The sequence below is a fragment of the Strix uralensis genome, chromosome 5, assembly GCF_047716275.1.
Source record: "Strix uralensis isolate ZFMK-TIS-50842 chromosome 5, bStrUra1, whole genome shotgun sequence".
Lineage (NCBI taxonomy): Eukaryota > Metazoa > Chordata > Aves > Strigiformes > Strigidae > Strix > Strix uralensis.
In genome coordinates this window covers 7,119,522-7,141,222 of record NC_133976.1, presented here as the reverse complement: position 1 = coordinate 7,141,222, position 21,701 = coordinate 7,119,522, and the positions used below count along the sequence as shown (strand labels likewise).

Genomic DNA, 21,701 nt, shown 5'->3' with positions numbered 1-21,701 from the left:
GACCCCCGCCCGTCGGGAAGCGTCGCTCGCCAAGCCGACCGGAGCCGCGGCCACGGCGCGCTTAGAAGGCGTCGCCCTGTCTATCGCGCCTGGGCGTCGCGGGGCGGGCGTCGCGGGCTCGGTCGGGGCGGTGCTGTCGGTCAGGCAGCGTCGCGGGCGGCCCGGCAGGGAGCGCGGCGGGCGCCGTGAGGGGAGAGGAGCGAGGGGGCCTCGCGCGCCGGGGAGGGGGCCGCGGCGGGCGGAGGAGTTGGCGCTCCCCGGGACGCCGGGCCGATGTCCGCACCGGGCGGAGGTAGCGGGCCTGAGGCGGCGGGGGGGAGCAGCGGGGCCACCAGCCGCTTGGGGAGGGCGGGGGCGCCGGGCGGCCCGGAGGGTGGGGCGGCGCCGCGGTGTGTGGGGAAGAGGGCCCGCGGGAGGCGGTGGGAGGGCGCAGGGGCCTGCCGGAGGCGGGGGCCGTGAGGCGGCGCGGGGAGAGGGTTCCTCGGGGTTGAGGCGTCCCGGGGCAGAGGGGGCCGTGAGGGTGAGGAGAAGGAAGGGCTAGGGTGAGGGTGCCCGCAGGGCACGGGGAGGCGGTGGCAGCGAGAGGGGCAGGTGGCTGTTTTTCTCAGGCTTGCGATGCGAGCGGGGAAGGCAGAGCCCGAGGCGGCGGCTGGGCTGTTGGAGCGTCTACAGGCGTCTACGCGGATTGACATGTGTAGGGGCGTCCTGCGGAAAGCCAAGAGGGTTGTGAGGGTTGTTCGCTAAGACGTCTTGCTCCGCGTATATTTAATGACTTGTCTCTAGGCCTCTTTTTCCCAATGAAAAGCATGTTGCTGCAGATCTGACAGCAAAACGCTTTCTCCGACATGTATGGAATCGAAAGTAAAACTGCCCGGCTGGTTAGGCAGGCCTGCCTTCTCTGCCAGTGGTAGGGGGGCCTTCTTTCTCTGCACAGTAATTTCCTGTCTTGCTCTGTGTCTTATCTTTCAAAACTTGCGGCTAAGTTTATTTTCTTCTGATTGACCACGGTATTTTTCTTATGTTCCTTCCCTTTAAGATAAACCTTAATTGCATTTCGATTCCTGGAACTTTTAATTTTCTAGTAGTGTGATTTCTAACAACGGAGAAGTTTGTTGCTTTTTGAGGTTTTTCAGCTAGTCAGAAGTGAGATATCTTGCCTACATTCTTTATCTCTGTTATCTGTTTTGTAATAGAGTAGGTGCATACAGGAATGTTTGTGTGATCAATTTAGTTTCCAGTAGCATTAAAAAAGAACATGAAAAATCTCAATATGCTTAGTTTAATAAAGCTGTATTTTTTTCCCCCCCATACTTGTGTTTGCCAGGATTGAGATTCTGCTTCCATGGTACTGCAGTCTGTGACAATAGGCTGTTTTTATTGATTTGAGAAGTTTTAAGTGTATCAGGCCAAGGTCAGGATGTTTATCCTTTTATTCAGAATGGTGCCTAGATTAACAATGCTCAATACCTTTTATGAATCTTTGGTTTCCTTGAGAGTACGTACATAGATGCTTTCTCTTAAATGTTGCCTGTGTATTTTAAGACCTGTTTCTTAAGTTTCTGAGCCTAGAGTATCATGAACCCAGTTCCATAAGTTTTTCAAATTCTGAGATCAGTATGAAAAAAACTTAAGTAGAAATTCAGATACAATAAAAAATTTCTGAACTAAGATTAAGGTAGGTCAAATAGTGAAAAAATAAGAGAAATAGTTTCGTCTGGAAGAGTAGCAGCTATAAGTGATGAAACTAAGAAGATAGAGTGTTAAAGCGTCTATATGTCACAGAAATGGATTGCTGAGAGTCCAAAAGCATATGGAACACTTGTCTAGTATCTTGTTTTCTCTGTTCTTTCTAATTTTTAGCTGTGAGTGGCAGTTCTTCCTATCTAATGGCTTATGAAGTTCATGTCATTATCTTGCCTTTTCATCAGTACATTCACATAAACATTAGGTATTAAATAGAAGTTCTCTTAATGATTAAGTTTCTCTTGATGTTTTCTTACCATTCCCTTAATCTGGACCAAACTGTGTATCTTCAGCCTTCTTCCCTGTAGAAACGAGACCCAGGCGAGACTGCTGCGTGTCTCTTTCCCATTTTATTCTGCTTCCCACAACTCCTGAACTTTTCATCCAGTTTCGAACAAATTAGGCAGGTGTTTTGAAAGTATAAACGTTCTACAGATCTTGTGATAACTGGCAGCCCAAGAAAAGTAACAAGGTCTAAATTAACATTCTTGCGAAGGGAAGGGCGATAGCACACGCTCGCGGACAGTTCTGTTTTGTCCAGGCTGTTAGCAGACACTGTGCTGAGTGCTGAGTCGCTCTGTCTGTAGCTTGGAGGCAGCAACCACACCAACTGCCTGCTGCCATCAGTGGTTGGTTGACACAAATGAGCTGGCAGTGCGATCGGAAGGGTTTGTGAGATAAGGAGCTGTGTACATAGCAGGTAGTGAGGAGTATTGTAACATAAGTATTCTGTGATGCAGGACAGAAATCTATTACAGACTAGATTGTTGGGGTTATTTTGGTCACCAGTGTTCATGGGAAGAAGCAGATAATACGGCCTTGTGGTTGAAATCACAATGTACCCTATTATGCTTCATGCCTTTTCTTTTTATCCCATCTTCTCTGTTTTATACAACCAAATGTCAGGTACGTTTTTCAAACAGAATTCAGAGTTCCTAAAATTAGTGAGCGTTTGAGTAGATTGTGGTAAATGACCATGTTGTTAAAAGTTATGTGTGTAACTGGATTTTTTTTTCCCCCAAATTGTAATTGAATTACCCTACTAACAACAGGTGGGGAACAAAGATAAAAGCTGGAGTATTGGAATTGTGACATACCATTCCAGCACTTCTTTAATCAAACAACCCCTTTTCCCCAATGTAGAGGATCTGCATCTCCCACATGGATCTGTGAGGAACAGGTCCTGCTTAACTGGCCTACGGAGACGGAAAAATTAGTTCAGGCCTTTAATATGAAGACGTTTGGGGGACAGCTTGGCTGTTTGGGTTTTGTTGATTCTCCCCCCCCCTCCCCCCCTGGTTAAGTACTGGTTTCATAATACTGTTTTCAGATAATGTAGATCAGTGTTTCTGAAATCTGTTACTTCTGAGATACTGAACTGTGAAACCTTTTAGTTGTAGACATGCATTAGGGAGCCAAATTTGCTAGTACTTGTTTAAGCAATGCTGATTTGATTGGTCTCACTTCCATAAATCAGTGTCAGAAACATTTCTTCGTTGGTGCTGTTGCCAGTTGCTGTCAAAGAGGTCAAGTCCTAAATAGGTTCTTGGTTGGTAAGTTGTCTCTGCCCATATCTGAATATACTGTGAATTTTTGCAAACAATTTTTTCTTCAGGAGACCTGGACGAACATCTTAAAAATTGTAATGTAGTGTTCCGTATGGGATAGTGAGTATATGAATCTGTCATTTTGTTTGGCAGGTGGGGGCAGGAATGGGGAATACTTAGAAACAGAGATTTTCTTTAGTGTGATGTCTTATTTATAAATATCTTTCAAAATAGTTAAAAATAATACTGTGAGTACTCTACATTAGATTGGAGTGCAAGAGTCTCATTATGCACTTTGTTGAGTAGATGCAGGAAATATGTGAATTTAGCATATTTTCATCATCCAGTCTGAATAAATGTTAGAAAGGCAAAAGTAGGGGTGGTAATTGTGAATCAAACTGGTATTACTAATAAAAACTAAGTGATGGTTCTTTAGGAGGTATATTACATACAATCATGTCCTGCCTATATATGCACTTAACTTGAAGCATGTAAATATGTGAAAATTATTTTTTTGTTTTAAGAAATTAATTTAGCCTGAAGTAAATAAGGCTTAGGTGGTTCCATTTTCCTTTTTCAGTCCTGTCTGGCCCTATCTGATCCTGGACGTGAGTCTGCAGAATGCCCTTGCATTAAGGCCAGCTGCATTCTAGACTGTAGTAACAAGAGTTGCCCAGCAGGTTGAGGAAGATGAGTCTTCCCCTCTATCTGGTACTTAGAAAACCACATCTGGACACCACATCCAGTTGTGGATTCTCAGTTCCAAGAAAGGCATTGTCATGCTGGAGCAAGTCCACTGGAGGGCCCCCAAGATCATTAGGGGGTTGGAGGACATGATACCTGAAGAGAAACTGGGAGAACTGGGGTTCTTAATCTGTAAGAAGAGAGGGGGAAGTCTTATTACTGTCTACAACAACCTAACCGGAGACTACAGAAAAGGTGGAGCTGGGTTCTTCTCAAAGCTTTCATGTGCAATATGAAAACAAACAGACACAGGATGGGCTATAGCAAATTCTAGGATGGTATGGAAAAGCTTTTTCGCAGTGTGGTTATTCAGGTACTGGAACGGGGGCCCAGAGGTGGCCAATGCATCTCTGTCCTTGGAGGTATTAAAACCTTAGCTAGCCAAGTCCCTGATCTCATTGGACCTGCTTTGAGCAAGGGGCTGAACTAGGTGACCTCCACAGTTTCCTTCTGATCTAAGTAATTCTGTGATTCTACCTTTTCTTGTTCAATATATGTTATCTTTTGTATGTTTAGCCAAATGAAACTAAATCTTAGAGGGCTAGAAACTGCAAAGATGCTAAAGCACCTGCAAGTCCCCAGAAAAACATCAGTTGAGTAGAAAGAGATACAAATTGGAGCCTTTGATACCTCTTCATAATTGTAGCCTTTCTGCTATTATTTCCATTTGTTCTGTTGTCAGAAGGTTTGTGTGTGTATCTTAGTCAGCACAGCACGCTCTTCCAGCTGGTACTTGTGCTCTGCAGAAGACTGCTCAAGATGACTGGGGAAATCTTGGGAGAGGTGAGGAAGGAGGGGAGCAAGATGATGTCTTGTCACAATGAGGACAGTCAGGCATTGGAGCAGGTTGGCCAGAGGGGGTGTGCAATCTCCTTCCTTGGCAGTTTTCAAGTCTGGAGCCTAGAGCACTCTTGTCTGACCTCATAGCTGACCCTGCTTTGAGCAGGAGGTTGAACCACTTGAGGTCCCATCTAACCTGCATTATCCTATGATCTTAAGTAGAGGCAGTGGAAGGGAGAGTATTCTTAGGAGATGTGTAGAAAGGTCAGTGAGGCACAGGTACATGACGATGAATCAAATATTTATTTTTAAGTTGGGGGGACTTTGCTTTCATCAGTCTTGGATTTTTTTCAGATGGACTTCTTTTTATGTTCCCAGATCTTGTATTCCTAGGGTTGTAGAAACTTCAAATGCTTCAACTTCACGAGTCATGCTGAAGACAACTTTGCAGTGTAACACTATAACAAAATGATTACTTTTTACCTGTTAGTTCTACTCCTTAGTTCGAGAAAACTTACTTAAACCTGTGTTTTATTCTGATGAGTCAGGCATTTGTGAATTATCTTACTTAAGAACGAAATGAGTCTGGGTGGGCTGTGGAAGTGACTAGTATATGAACAACAGTTAAAAATACTTATTTTCCTGTGATTTTACAGACTTGCCTGGGTAACACAATGCCAGCTGAGCGCAAAAAGTCAGCAAATATGGAAGAAAAAGAATCTCCGTTAAATAATAAAGAAAAAGAATTTAGTGAAAGACGACCAGTGAGCACCAGGGAGAAGCCAAAAGAGGATGTTAAGGTTGGTGTGAAGAGAGAGACTTTAAAGGTTCCTGAAGATAAAAAGAAAAAACTGGAAGAGGATAAAAGAAAAAAGGAAGACAAGGAGCGGAAGAAAAAAGAAGAGGATAAAGTAAAGGCAGAAGAAGAGCAAAAGAAGAAAGAAGAAGAAGAAAAAAAGAAACTTGAAGAAGAAGAGAAAAAGAAACAAGAGGAGGAAGAGAAAAAGAAACAAGAAGAAGCAGCTGCTCAACTGAAGTAAGTTGTCTTTTAATGGTTTCATTGTGTCAAATGGCTGTAGTCCTGCTATCAGGATTGTAGGCAGAATTATAAAAGATGAACTCTTTGAGTTACTTATAGGTTGTATGTAGTGTTGTAGACACTACCTGTGTTGTAGACACTAGCCATGTAAAATTTGCTGAGTGTGCTTTATGACTTCTGCATAGTTTTGAGTTTTCACCTCTAACCTCTGTTACTTTAGTCTCTAATATAGGTTTTTGACAGTGTTCTCCATGCGATGACCACATAAGGCACAATTATAGTTGAATAGAGAAGCACAGTTTTTTAAGATGGGAGAAGTGTTAGTATCATAAAATAGGGAATATAGCCTCTAACAGGTCCACAGACCATAACAGGAACATCCCTACTGTGTGGGATGGCTGTAATTTCTTTTAATCAGTCATAGACACTTGATACCTCGATGGCAAACACAGAATGTAACCTGGTGGTTTAATATGTGATATTACAAAGACAGTGTTTCTTAGTACATTATCAAAAGGTACTACAGTGTTGAAGATAGCATCCTTAGATCAATAAAGCCAAGATTCCGGACATTCTTGTTTGAAATATGCCACTTTCTAAAACTGAGGCAATGTCATAGCTGAGTTCTAGCTGGGACAGATGTATTTCAACTACTAAAATTTTTCTGTGTACTTCCAGTAGTCTGGGAATAAAAGGTTGCCCTTATCTGTGTAACACAGTAACCTTTGAAAGGTTGTTGTCCTCTTCTGGAAGAACTTCATCTCCATCTGGAGTAAATGGAGTTCTGTGTTTATATTTTCTAAGTCTCTTGGGATTAATATGTTCTGCATAGAAGTATTTGAGAAATTTCATTTTGTAACAAGTAGTACTTGCCTTTTGCAGCAAAAAAATTAAACAGTTTATGAAGCAGATGCTTTGGCTTTCTAGGATTAACTTGTTAAATATTTAAAGATTATTTTAATATTAAGGGAAAATTAGGTCTAGAACTACTGGAGGGTTTCCAACTATGACTTTTTCTTCCTTTGAACTGTTAACCTGAAAGTAAGGTTCTGTAATGAAAATGACTAATTTTTATTTCTCTTAGAGAAAAAGAGGAAGCACATCAACTCCATCAGGAGGCTTGGGAGCGCCATCAGGCAAGGAAAGAGCTTCGCAGCAAAAACCAGAATGCACCAGACAATCGCCCTGAGGAAAACTTCTTCAGCAGACTGGATTCCAGTCTGAAGAAGAACACAGCTTTTGTTAAGAAGCTAAAAACCATTACAGAGCAACAAAGGGACTCCTTGTCTCATGACTTCAATAGCCTGAATTTAAGCAAATACATTGCAGAAGCAGTAGCTTCTATTGTGGAAGCCAAACTGAAAATATCAGATGTGAACTGCGCCGTGCACTTGTGTTCCCTCTTTCACCAGCGCTATGCTGATTTTGCTCCTTCGTTACTTCAGGCTTGGAAAAAACATTTTGAAGCAAGGAAAGAAGAGAAGACTTCCAACATTACCAAGTTAAGAACTGATCTGCGTTTCATTGCAGAATTGACAATAGTTGGGATTTTCACTGACAAGGAAGGTCTGTCTTTAATCTATGAGCAGCTTAAAAATATTATTAACGCTGATCGAGAATCCCACAGTCATGTTTCTGTGGTTATGAGCTTTTGTCGGCACTGTGGAGATGACATTGCTGGTTTGGTACCAAGGAAAGTAAAAACTGTTGCAGAGAAGTTTAACTTGAGCTTTCCTCCTAGTGAGATAATTAGCCCAGAGAAGCAACAGCCCTTCCAGAATTTGTTGAAGGAATACTTTACGTCTTTGACCAAACACCTGAAAAGGGACCACAGGGAGCTACAAAATATTGAAAGACAAAACAGGTGACACTTGAATGTTGCTTTTTATTTATGGAGAAAGAAATAGTTTATTTATGAAGTGCCTGTATTTGTTGCAGTATTTGTGAACAAAGTCTGTTAGTGGTGCGTAGAAGATAAGTGTATTCTGCAATATATCTAAAAAAGTTCTAAATTTGCTCTGAATACTTCAAAAGAGAAAAACAGAGAGACTCTTTGAATGGAAATGGAGCTTGACCTTTAGCTTTAATTCTCTAAACTCTATTAGTTTGGTGATACTCCCTTAGCAGCTTGAGGGTAATGTTTCTTTCCCAGCTGGTACTGTCCTTTTCCAGTTGGCACAATTTGATTTCTGCCTTTCCACCCACAAGTACCTAATGGAGCATATGCCACAATGGCTTTGGCTTGTTTACTTTTTTAGTGTACTAGTGTGGAAGAAAAATTAGGTTAGACTGAAGTGTAAGGGATACCTTGTTAATGTGGGCAAATTTTATATATTAAAATGTTGGAGGGTATAGACAATTTGGTTCAAATCCTTTTTGAATGTCTGTGTGAAATACCAGTATCGAAGGGTATGAATATACACACTTTTGAGATCTGAGTAATTTAGTTTCCTCTGTGATAGCATTGTTCAATAACTGTTTGCTCTTCTTTAAAGCATCCTTAGTTGTCATTATTGGAACCAGCCTAAACCCAACTGCTGGTCTTGAAACATGGTCATTCTTAAATCCTTTTGGAAGCATTCCAGGCAGATAGAAATGAATATGTTATGGTGTAGGCACAGGTTTCAACTAAAAGGCTGAACATCAGTCCAGAGCCAAGTGTATGCTTGGAATACATTAAAATTTGATGTTCCCAAACCAAGGCTTTAAACTTGGATCCATTGTGCTGATGGGTATTGTGCTGCAGTCCTATCTGGTCTCAGTCAGCTAAGTTGTTGTATTTCACAGGACCGTAAACTGACTTTCGAGCTGCTATTATTTCTACAAGTACCTTATTACTTTAAAGTGTGTTACTGGCTTAGTTGTTTTTTTTTTTTTTTTAGTTAATGAATATAAACTTTTATACTTTCTCAATTATAATTGGTTCTGGCTGGGATTTCAATGAGTGAGTGTTATAAAGTCTGTATGATAGGAAATAAAGTGAAAAAAAAATATCCAAGAGAGATGAAGAATGTTAAGAAATCATGAAGAAGAAAGAACGTAGGTGATCTGGGCGAGGGAACTACACTTAAATGTGTACTTGCACAGCTGGATAAAAATGGCTGGATAGAGCCCTGAGCAGCCTGGCCAGATCTCATCATTGAGCCTGCTTTGAGTAGATGAGGCTAGAGACCTCTTTATGCACCTTATCAGAATTATCCCTATGATCTTGGGTGCAAAGCTTTGTTTTGGGGAAGGAATGTGAAGAACTATTGTTTATCACTGGATTAAGATAATTCTACTACTTATCGCTATCTGAACTTTAAGGTGTTTATTTTAACTGCTTAATAAAAATTGGGGAGTAAGTTTTGTTAAAGAAACAAGACATCAGAAAATTTTTCTGCCTAATTTCATTTGCTTACAACATGACTATAACGAAGATGCTTGGCATTTGCATGTGATCAAAGTGCAGACAGAAACTTGCCTAGTAAGAAGTCTGGGAGTACTATAGAAATCTTCCTAAACTGTGGATTTGGGGAAAGTGATTGTGTGGTTGGTTGGTTGCTTTTTTTGGGGTTGATTGGTTTGTTTGGTTTTGTTTGCTTGTTTTAAAAAAAAGCAATAATCCTATTGGAAAAAACAGTCCTCTGTGTAATTAAAACTTGATCCACTTTGCTGATAGCAACAGCTTTTATTCCCACTGTTATTCCAGAACCAATGAAGTGAACAGGGAGTGAACTGTTCCCTCTTGTGCATCAGCAATGATATATGTTTAGGTTATGATATTCTGTCAGGTAAATCCTCTTGAATTTATCTGTGTCAGGAGAGTGACTGTGAAATAACTCAAGCTGTACAGATTGGTTGAGTTAATTGAAAATTAATATGCTGACCTTAACAGTGCTGTAATACTGTGTTACCTGCTGAATCATTTAGGTAAAATTAGTGTTATTAGACACAAGGGTTTCTGCAAGTGGATAATTAGGAAAACTACCTTGAGTTACACTTTGACAGTAGAACCTGACGGTTTGGTTACACAGCTAAGGGCACAGCAAAATCTGTTCAGGCTGTATCATTGGAAAGAAACAACTTGATTCCCAAATTCTAGTGTGCGCTTTCAAAAATGAGTGTTAGGTGTGGAAGAAACTTCTGTCTAAATTAAGGATGTTTTTAAGATCTGCTGAACTTGTGTTGTGGCACTTTGTGAAATGCTGAAGAGACATGAAGTAAGATAAGTACTGTGTGCTGTAATTTTAATTGTATTCAAAAGTGAATTGTGCTTCTTAAAGTTTGCTTAGTATGCTTTAGCTTGCTTGAATTTGTTAAAACTTGCCTTTTGAGAACTGAAACTCTTGTACCGCTGTTACAGCACTTAGCTTCTTTGTTTCTTAGTAATAGCACGGAGCTTCAGTGCTCATGTTTATGAGGCTGTTGGTATATTTTAAACTTAAAATATGTATCTAATGGAAAGCTGTCTCCATGGAAAGGCAGCGAATTGGCACTTAACATATTTCCTGAATCCAAACTGAACTACTGCACTTTAGAAACTGTCAGTGGTTATTTAATTTGTTAATTTTTCTTGCTCTACTTTGCAGAAGCAGGTAATACATGTTCTATAGGTGTGTTTTTGTAAGAGGGACAAGAAATAGAACTTTTACTAGCGTTACTGCTGCTTGCCCTCTAGCAAGACATCTATGTCAAGTTTTGGTTCTGAGCAGGTATAAGGGATTTTGTTGCTTGCCCTGTGAATGTGTTGTGTACAAAGATGACTTTTGTTTTACAATTAGCCTGGAACTGAAAAAAGCCAAAACTGATATCCCTCAACTGACATTGCTTAAACTGTTTTAGAATTTTTATGCCATAAAATGTTTGGGTCTTTTGGCAATAATGTGATTGTAAACTTATTGCTTAATAAAAGCCTAATGATAATGTAATGATACAACTTGCTTTAGGAATTACGGCATTTGCACCTTATTTCAAACTTATCTTCTGATGCTTTCATCTCAGTGCAGGGTGCATTGTCAGTGGTTACAGCTAGTTAGTCCACTGTTACTAGCATTATTCAAGCTACTGTAAAATGAATTGGAAACTTGCTAGGCAAACTCATTCTGTCAGCTTCCCTCTGAAAGTCCATGTTTAATTTGAACCCGTTTGTATCTTTGCTGTAGTAGGCCCCCAAGCAGCTCAGCTGGCCCAAAGTGTCCCTGAGTGGTAGAGAACTGACTGTGCCTTGTCCATATGAGAGCTCTTCATGCAGAGTGGATCATACCAGAGATGGAAAATGCACTTCTCAGGAGCCCCAGTTGAGAACAAACTGGAGCATTGCTAATGAGCAACTAGCTTATTCTTAGTTAACCCAAAATCAAGGAGGACAGTCTCATCAGTCTTCTGTGGCAAGTTTTGTACTAGCAGAGATTACTTTGTTCTGTATATTTGGTTCAAACTACTGAAAGTTCTTGATTTTTTTTTTTTTTTTGGTCTAAAATCCCAAAATGGCCTTAATTGTAGTTGTACTGTGCTGTATGTAATTGTGGAACTGCTTTACTGTGCACTTGTAAGCAATGATTACATTCCTTCAAATGCAAGTTGCTTTCGACAACGGATTTCAATTTCAAAAATGAGAATTTAAAATAAGTATGGCTAGTTCCATAACAGAAAACAAAGTGCAAGTGAAAAAAACACATGTAACTGCTCTTAATTTGGACTGATAGCCTCGAAATAACTTGGTTTGTTGGAAAATTAATGGGCTGTTTTTGACATGCAACTTTTTTTGAGCCTCCTGGCAATGATTGCCCATTTAATCATTTGAACAACATGGAAATGTATTGTTACAGATGCAAAGCAACTTTTATCCAGCTTTCATGCAAGTTGAATGTTTTAATTTACAACAGAAGTCTCATAGCACAGGACTCTTACAGGATATTCATGGCAAAAAAATAAGTTAGCCTTTCTGTTTGGACATTGAAGTTAGAACTTCCGTGACTGTACTATCCTCAATGATATTGAAGTTGGTAATTCAGTAGGGTTGTTTGGAAAAAAAATAGCGTTGCTTATATTTGTGCTATTGTGGTCTAATCTAGAATTCTCACAGTTCCCTGGAAGAGGGAAGGTTAGCTTTGCTCAGAAAAATTGGTAGTGGTTCAGCATAGCTCAACTGTATTTTAAGAAAAGAGTTTGTCTTACTGTAACTTCGATTTTTGTAGGCGCATTCTTCACTCCAAAGGAGAGCTGAGTGAAGATCGACACAAGCAATATGAGGAATTTGCAATGTCATATCAGAAGCTGTTGGCAAATTCTCAATCTCTAGCTGATCTTTTGGATGAAAATATGCCTGACCTTCCCCAAGAGAAACCAACACCTGAGGGTAGGCCATCTTCTAAAGCAAGTAAACAGAATGCTGGACTTGGCCTGGATGTGGTGGGAATGCTAACCAAACCCTCTTAGTGATGTGTTCTTCTCATTGATTTCTTTTTATTTAGGCTTTCTCACTTAAGGATATTGACTAATGAATAATACACACTTTTTTTATTAAAGTAATTAAACATGACATGTAACCATAACTATTGTATATGCCTTGTAGTTATGGTAACTTAAGTAATATCTCTTTAGATTTGTTTCAGGTAATATAGGAATAAATGGGAAATTAAACATGTTTTTAACCTAACCCTTTCCATTTAATATAATGCATTTTTTAATATTTAAAGAACTGTATATGCTAGAGTTTTAAAATCTGAAATTGTTCAAAAATGGGTTTGAAGTATATTTTGAGCCATGATTGTTATGAGCAGGAACATATTGTTAAGCCAGGTAAGTCACTAGGTGGCTCTCTGACCTGAGAAGTACAGCATTTAACTGGCAGAGCTATTCAATGCCTTAATATCAAATTTTAGATTTAGAGATGTTGTTGAAATTATGAGCATACCTTTTGTCTGAAGTGATCTTGAGCTTAAAAAAAGCTGTATTTATTGAGTGCCTCTAAATTTAAAATTATTCTTTTTTAAACTTTTGTTCTTAAAATACAATAGGGTACAGTTCATCATACTCAAAGCAATTACTTTTTATGCTGTTGTGGTTAGACTATTATAGCTTTCCTTTCTAATACCACATAATGTGCTGCTTGATTTTATTTGATGTGACTTTCACTTTGATACTGTTTGTGTTTTATATCAATGTCAAATTTACAATTTTAAGGTAACTTACTGATATATCTGATATTAAGATTGGGTTGTTAAAAGCACTTTAAAAATTGCAATATTTAAGTGAAAACAGTGGTAGTAATAAATAGGTTAACATGCTTCTAAAAGTATTTCTTTTAATCTTTAAAGGTGCCTCCTTTTAGAGGGTCAGAAATTTGTGTAAATAACTTTCTTATGGTTTCACTGTTTTTGCAGAACATGGACCTGGTATTGATATTTTCACACCAGGAAAGCCAGGAGAATATGACCTGGAGGGAGGTATCTGGGAAGATGAAGATGCTAGAAACTTCTATGAGAATCTCGTTGACTTAAAGGCTTTTGTGCCAGCAATTTTGTTTAAAGATAACGAAAAATTTTACCAGAACAAGGATTCCGGCAAAGATGAATCAAGAGGTAGAATACTTAAATAAGTATTTTTAAACATATCTTGTCCAACAGATACGAAAATTTGATGGAAGTAATGAGTCTCTAATGAAATAATTTGTGGTGAGCAGGACAGTACAGTAGTTTGGATGAATTTTTAGGGAATAAAATCTGTGAGATAGGGATTATATCTGCGCATGGCATTTAAGAAAGAAAAAAAGTAAATGCATTTTAATATTGATAGAATTTTAAAATAATAGGAGATTAGCCAATGTGAATAAATACTGACTTTTCTGTGAGAAACCTAAAAGTTGACCTTCTTTGAAAGATGCTAATGTTCATTCTGTTTTTTCCACTAAATTGTTAATGGTAGCTAACCATCTCAGTTATATAACAACATATGTAAAATTCGAGTAGATTAAAAGGCCAGATGGTTCCTCACTTCTGACACAGCCCTAGGTTCACAACAAGGCATTGGTAACCTTCAGTTATAATGGCAGAAAAATTACATTCACCGTCACTGGCTCAAAGTGTAACAGAAGATACATGTTTGTGTAAGAGCAGTGTTTTGCCATTGAGGATATGCCAACAAAGACATAGGTACATGATTTTCTGATCCATGTGCCATAGGTCACTTTAATATTAATGGAATGTCAACTTTATATCTCATGGCCTTTTTTCTGATTTCTGAATTCTGAAATTTTCCTGTGAGGATAATTAGGTGTTGCAGCAGCTTGCCCAGTGAGACTGGAGTCTTTGTCTTAAGAGATTTTTCAAGACAACTGGAAAAAATCCCTGAGAAATCTGATGTGAATACAGTGCTCATCCACTCTGAGCAGAAGGTTGAACTAGAGACCTCACCAAGGTCCATTCCAGGCTAATTTTGTCTGTGGTTCTAAAGAGGTTGCTTGCTTTGTGAGTCTGCTATTTCCATATCACATGTGCACTGTTTAGAAGTTGTGTCACTTTTTTGTTCGAAAAATGTGTTTTAATAAAGTTATTTGCCTTGAAAATTATTTTTTTAGTGAAGCATAGACTGCAAATGAGGCTTGAAGGAGGCCTGAAAGAACAGCAGAATGTTGTAGATAGTTATCTCTTGGAAAAATCCTGTATGCTAGACCAGTGTTGTTGTCCAAGAAAAATATTAGCTATTCCTTTCTGAATCTTCATCTAGAGAGTCATAGATTATTTATTTTCAAGGAAAACAAGATTTTTATTTGACCTTTTACACAGCACATTATTTCTTCAGTATCTTCCTCCTGTTCTGCTTTTTGCTTTCTTTTTCTTGGTCTGTGTAAAACACTTTGTTTACCTTGCTTTGTCAGTTTTGTTATCGGTTGAGCTATGAAGAATATGCAGTGTAAACATTAAATTAGAATTTGTATCTTTGAATCTGGCTCTTTTTGAATAATGTTTGTGATATTAATTTACTGAGGTTTTGGAGGATACTGGTTTTCTATCTGAGCTTCCCAATATGCAAGGTTGGTTTTGCGTGCATTTTCTACGTGATGACCTGGCAATCCATTTTAGGCAATTCTCCACTTAGATTGCTGCAGTTCTGAATGTCTTGTTCCATTTGAATGTGTGGATATCATCCAATGAAGATGTTACCAGGTGTACTTCAGAACAAACCAAAGCATTAAAACCTGTTGGCAATCCTTAACAGACCTCAGTGTAGACAAATGTTTGCAGTTTTCAGGCACATGAGTAAAGCTGTATGAAGGATGTCAAACTGCTGAGACCTAACAGATGAGACAGTATAGTCTCAAGAAGTAGATATTCTTTGCCCCATTTCCTTTTAACAGGACTAAGGCACTAAAGAGACATAGGTTTAGCAGCGTGAGTCTTCCTGTATTCTAATCATGACTGTGTGTATTTAATAATTTAATATTTCTACTTAACTTTTAAATAGATTCAAAAGATGCCAAAGATAATAAGGAAGCACCTGGGAGTGAGGATTTGGAGTTGGAGCTGGAGAACCTGGATATTAATGATGACCCCCTGGAGTTAGACTGTGGAGATGAGGCAGAAGATCTTACAAAAAAGCTTCTTGATGAGCAAGGTAAAAAGAATTGGTTTTAGGAATTCTTTGTTGTTTCCTGATTGGAGTTTTTTGAACTTGATGGTTTTTAGTCAGTAGATAGTGACTTCAGGGAGAACTATTGTTTATTTATGAAAAGAGTAGCTAGAAACTGTTAGGATTGTGGTCAGAAAGCATTATATGGAGGTTTCTGTAGTGAAAGTTACTGATTCCTTCATACAGCTTTTAAAAATAATCAAATGTGAAGCCAGTTGTCTGAAAAGTGACTAGAAAAAAGTATGTAGACTCAGTGCATAAATGATTTTTTTATCAAATGTGCCTGGGGTACTAATAATTTTTTTTTTTCTGATGTTATGGCTTTACATAGCAGGATTTAGGCATTGTAACCTCTAATTATGTGTAAAGGGCTGCAAATGACACCTGTGAAAATCTAGCTGTGTGTGTTTTCCTGGGGAAACAGCAGCAAAATGTTTCTTAAGAATTTTTCTTACTACAAGTTTTTCTTTCAGTGGTACTGAATAGTGGGAAAAGCAACAGCAGGTGTTAAAGAGCCAAATTCACAGAGGAGCAAGTGAGGTGTTTTTGTTGAGCCCAGTTCGTAAGACACATCCGTTTTGCTGCTTTGGATTTCCAAGGACCAATGCAGATTCTATTCTTTTATTTCTGAAGCAGGAAACTTGTTCTGTGTCTAGAATGGGGGGGGGAAATCACATCTAGAGTCCACTGGCTTGGAGATTCTGTGGCTTAAAAGTATACAGTAGATCAGGTAGGATTTTCAGTCTAATCATCCTCTTGCTTGAAACTGCATTGGGCTTTCAAAGCTAAGAAGTGAAAGCCAAAACTTCAAGCTGTGGAGTTCACATCAGAGCAGAGAAGCTCAAGCTCTGGCAAAGAGCGTGTATCGGTCGGTGTTTTAAGTGTGGGTTCATCTAACCAAGCTGATGCATGGATCTTGGGTTTGGGTGAGGAGAAGCTTGAACAACTCCTCAAAGTGCCAGTCTTGCTTGGCTGACAGTAGGGATGGGCTGGGGCATGTGGATCTTTAAATTGGACAACTTTTGTGTACATAAAGCTAGTTGAGCTGAAATTAATTTTGGGACTATGCTGGTCTGTGACACCTCACAAAAATGCAGAGAAATTAGCTCCAGAGTTAGACTGTTTCAGACTCCTTCTGAAAGGAAAACTATCAGGATAATTCATGTAATATTTCCTTAGGTTTTTCCTTTCTTTAGCCAGACAGGTTGGAAAAAGCCATACCCTCTTGGGAATGAATTTTCCTTTCTTTTTATATTCTTCTGTAAGTAGTCATCAGCTTAAGCTGGTTAAGATGTTAAGTTTTAATTGCAGGACATTCACCTTTAGCGAGTTGTTATCCTCCGGTCAGAGATCTCAAACAAAACAGTGAAGAGCTTGGCTTCAGCTATCTATACGGGTACACTTAGACGTTCTCTTGGAATCAAAAGGAAAAAGAACAGTTCATTCTGGATTGGTCATAGCCTGCTAGATAGGCCAAAAATACTTTGTCAATAGACATCTAAAGGAACATGGATATTTCCTTCTTGCCTTTTTTTGAAAAGATTCTTGACTGGATAGGAGGATGAAGATTATTCTAAATATAAAGGCAAAGCCAAATAACATGAGAGTGAGATCCTGTAGAAGTGAGAAAGAAATAACAGGAGATGAGATCAGAAATAGAAGATGCAGTCTCTGTATAGCTCTAGCTCACTGAGAGGCAATGCCAGTTTGAGAATGTGCAGTAGCACAGAAGGGATTGATGATCATTCTTTTGACTGTAAAAGGAAGGTGATGCATGTTTTGTCATAATATCAAATACTAACCATCAATACTACTTTCTGTTTTTAAACTAGCTATTGACTGAGCATTAAACATACTCCCATCTGAAAGGTTAATCTAAAATGTGTCAGAATGGCATTTATTTTTATCATTAACAGCCAGCCCTTAAAGAAAACCTTTTACTTTCTACCTTGTGAAGGTAATGTCATTTGGTTCACAGTGTGGGCTTTTACTTAGTGGAGAAAAATTGCTTCATTATTGTCTCTGCTCATTAGTTTATTTTTCATGAAACATGTAGAAACACAGTGTCTTTGCGAATTCTATACCTTTGTCAAATTCTTTGATACTGACAAGTAGCTTCATAAATTAATGATGGAAATTAAAATAGTATGTTTGCCAAATACTGGTTCTGCTAGAAAACTAGGCTATAAATTAGCAGCATGTAAGTGCTGCTTTACTTGAAACATAGAGAAACACAGTGATTGGCTTCTTTGGGGGGGGGGGGTGGGGGGGGTGGTGGTGTAATTCTGAACACCCCTAGTTGGTAGCACCAAATATACATAATTAACCAAACTCTGAATTTAGATGTTGCTTCAAGTTCTGTGATGTATTTCCATCTAGTGAACTGGTAGATTTTTTTTTTTTTCCAGCCTTTCTCTTAATAAAAATTTACTTAGGTTTGACATTAGGAAAATTAGGTGTCCTTTAGCTGCAAAATACAGCTTTAACTTTTCTTGGTACGTACTGAATTTTTGTGCATCTGTACTTGAGGTAAGTTAGTTATGTTTTGTGCAAAGCCAGCAAAGAATGAAACCACTGTATTATGACACTGTTACAAACATGAACCAGAGTATTCCTAGGGTGAGATGGGCCTTTAGTAAAAAAAAGGATGCATGGGGTGTAGCAGGGTCTTAGATCATAGAATAGTTCGAGTCGGAAGGGAGCTTTAAAGCTCATGTAGTCCACCTCCCCCTGCAATGAGGAGGAACATCTTTGACTAGATCAGGTTGCTCAGAGCTCTGTCCAGCCTGATGTAAGGTCCAAGATGAAGAAAAGTAGCTGTAGTTACTGTGATAATCTGGGGGGGTGGATTTCATTGGCAGATGGAGTAAGCAAATTACAGAGGGGAAAATAGGATAAATAGGGTAGACAGTCCAGTCAGACAGTGGGTACTACATACCGTTTGTTACTTTTGCATCTCCTTCTGTCACCTCTCTTCAGCCTTTTCTCCCCTGTCCAATATGAGGGAGACAAGGCAGTTTTCCAAAGAGTATTTTTAAAGCAGGTCTGCCCTGTTGTAGCATCCTTCACAGCATTGCAGTACCTGTTTCTGCACTTTCTTCCTTAAGGCTGGAGTCTGTAGTCAGTTAAGTTTGACATATGACATGTAAAAGGAAAATTACAGTTAGTTGAAGATGTTTGTTTACCAGGAATTTAGCTAATTTATTTTGTTTCTTTATTGTGTTAACTTGAGTGAATCTTAATTTTCTTATTTTCAATATGCTCAGGGAAGAGAGAGGGAGCAGATAGCACCGGAGCTGAAAATAGTCACGGAAAACATGCTGAAAGAAGTGAGTTTTGAGGTTTTTAAAAGAGAAGATAAAATGTTAAAAATGAAGCTGTGTGAATGGAGACAAAGATGTTAAGTAAGGAATGGCCAGGGTGGAAGCCATCAAGGGTACTGGGAACAGGAGTCGTCTGATGTTTATATATATCTAGGACCAGTTTTTTGTAAATTTGATCAGCTGTGGAGATGATGTGTAGAAGTGTTAAGTCAACCCTATTAATTTTGCTACACTGCTTAGAGAGCTAGCAAAGTTCCTATCAGAAGAGTAAGAATTTAAAAAGATCTAAAAATATTCATTGAGAAATATTTTTTGGACTTGTGAGACTAGATTCTGAACACATTCCTCAGTGAGACTTTGATTCATCAATATATTTAACATTATGCTTATGCCTAAGTGTTGTGCATAGAGGAGGATCCAGCTAATAATTTGCTCACGGTATTGGTTTGTACCACGTGAATGGTGAGGGCTCCTGCATGATCAAATTCATTACAGAAACTCATCTTGTAGAGGAATAGCTACTAGCATTACAAAATCTCTTCTGTTATTTCCACTGTCTGGGTGATACTATAGAAAGTAGACTGAAGCTTTCAGACAGAGTGGAGTTTCTAGGAGAGAGCCCTCTGTAAGGTTATAGTTTTGTAAAAATTAAAAAAACATGTTGACAGTCAAGGAGCCAGGGCTTTCTCAGAAAGTATGTGTGTAGGGAGAGGGGAGGGCACATAAATATTGTTGCTGAAGTAGAAGATTGATTTGCACCATTTGTTGCAGGCGAATGGCTTCAGTAAGTCCTTAATGTTTTCTGTTGCTTTCTCAGTTCTGCTCCCTGCATGCATTTCTGGTTAAATACAGCGGTGTTTAAAAAGAAAAAATAATTCTTCCTTCTGTCTCTACAATGATCATTTCATCTTCACCCAGATAGACTATTACAAATAGTCTCACAGTAACTCTTATACATTACTACTTGTAGTAAATTTTTAAAAAGACGTAATGCAGTTTTAAAATGTGATGATGATAAAAGACTGGAACTCGGGAGGATCAAAGTGAAAAGCAGGAAATGAACTCATTTTTTGCATGAATTGCATACTTAGAATCGTTGTTTGACTTAGAGAAGGAAGCCCTGACTGTTTCATTTCCTGTCACTGTAAAATTCTTAATTTTCTGTCTGAAGTCCCAAACCTGCTTCAGGTACTACAAAACAGCCTTTCCACTTAAAAAGGATCCACATACTGTGAGGAGAAAGAAATACAATGTGAGAATATCCAGTGAAGGAGAGGACCCTTGAAAGAAGAGATATATTTGGGAAGTGTTGAAATTGGATGTGATAGCAGGGCCTCTTGAAAGATTTTCTAGAGAAATGACTGAATTGTCGAGAGTTTTGTGGGTTTTTTAATTTATTTCAAGAGCATTGAGTCAGTTTGAGTAGAAGACTGAGGTGAGACAACTAATTGCTGTAAGGGAAAAAGGGGAAGATAAAAGAACATTAGGAGACAGGAAGATGTGGCTGTAAATATCTCAATGGAAACATGCATTAAAACAAGAATTGCTAGTAAAAATGTCTGGTCTGAGCTATTGCATGCATCCGAGTGAACTCTGAGTATATGACTGAGAAAGGATTCCATTAAGCATTTGAAATGTCATGGTCCTCTTTTGTCTGAGCATCTGGAACACCTGCCTCTTCTTTTTTTTTTCTCCTTTCTTAATGAACCCTTCTCTCTTTTTCTGACTTCTAGTTGCTTGTGCAAGAGAGGAGCCAATATCAATCTCCTTTAATATCTAGCAACTTCAAGACTGGGTAGCTGGCAGTGTTCCTTGGAGCAATTAGTGTTTCTCTACCGAAGCTCAACCCCTGCCTCTAGCAATTTCCAAAAACAAGAAAAAAAAGTCCTACAACATATCATCTTTGTTATCTCCTTGCCTTTCAGTAACTTGAAAAAGAAACTTGAGTCTTCCATGCTGCTTTATCTTACCATGTAGCCTGTAAAGACATAGTGACTTTACCAGGTGTTGGGTATTTTGTAGTTTACTTGGGTGTGACTTCCACCATCATATTCTCCTCTTTGAAGTCTGTCTGTCTGTTTTCCTTTCAAATACCTACTAGGTATTTGTGTTACTGCTGAACATCCTCAAACTGAAAGAAAGCCTAGCTTCATCATGTTCCTTTTTCAGGAAGCAGTGTTGCTTTGGCCAAGGAAGGCTTTTTTTCCAAGTGTTTGTGTTATAACATCATTTTGGCTCATGTTGTGCTATAGAACAAGCTAAATTCTTCTCTAGGATTTAGTAAAATCTGGAAATTTGTTGAAGCATACCACAAGTTTTGCAATTAGAGGGTAACTGTAGGGGGATTGGTCTGGTGAGATCTTCATAGTTGATGTCAGAAAATCTGAATTTCAGTAGTAGAACTGTCCTGCAGTCTTCTACTCAAGTATTGTTACTGACTCAGTCAGTGGATAGAGCTCACCATTGCTGCTTCCTACGTTGCAAATTACACAGAAGCATTTGCTTGAAAAACAGGGTGTCACTTGCCTTGCAATTGCTACGTGATCAACCCTCTGTCCTTGTCCGTTATGGTTCTATACTCTGGTTTCTGTATAGCTGAAGGAATTAAGTTTGCCTCTAGCTTTTACAGCCTCAGGTGAAAGATGTCAAGAACATACTGGATGGAAGAATGGCCTTAATGGGCATTTTTGATCAAAAATTCTATTTCTCCTGTAGGGCAAATGTACATAAAGTAAAATCTGTAATTGCATTAAGGTGTTGGAGGGGTTTTTTTTGTTTTTTCCATATTATTTTCCCTCATGTTTGGGCATTCTTGTGGTCCTCCTTTTTATCACCTAAAGAAATTATTGTGGTTTTCTAGGAATATTGCTCCTGACAGTACAAATTAGGAGGTAGGGAACTTCGTGAATAGGA

General features: G+C 38.8%; 1 protein-coding gene across 7 annotated transcripts in view; it reads left to right on the top strand.

Annotated features, from left to right (window-relative positions):
* Window positions 1–21,701, top strand: part of UPF2 (UPF2 regulator of nonsense mediated mRNA decay) — a 65,844-nt gene that overhangs the window by 158 nt on the left and 43,985 nt on the right. Inside the window, exons 1-7 of one of the 7 annotated variants that reach the window (XM_074869756.1) lie at window positions 11–292; window positions 5,471–5,850; window positions 6,938–7,717; window positions 12,033–12,193; window positions 13,221–13,418; window positions 15,301–15,450; window positions 18,732–18,794. In XM_074869756.1, the coding sequence (XP_074725857.1) occupies window positions 5,489–5,850; window positions 6,938–7,717; window positions 12,033–12,193; window positions 13,221–13,418; window positions 15,301–15,450; window positions 18,732–18,794 (1,714 nt within the window). In that variant the 5' untranslated portion in view covers window positions 11–292; window positions 5,471–5,488. Of the gene's footprint in view, window positions 1–10; window positions 293–455; window positions 521–606; window positions 2,650–3,187; window positions 3,297–5,470; window positions 5,851–6,937; window positions 7,718–12,032; window positions 12,194–13,220; window positions 13,419–15,300; window positions 15,451–18,731; window positions 18,795–21,701 lie in introns of those variants that run through there. The other 6 variants (XM_074869758.1, XM_074869760.1, XM_074869753.1 and 3 more) reach the window with 6 other exon arrangements.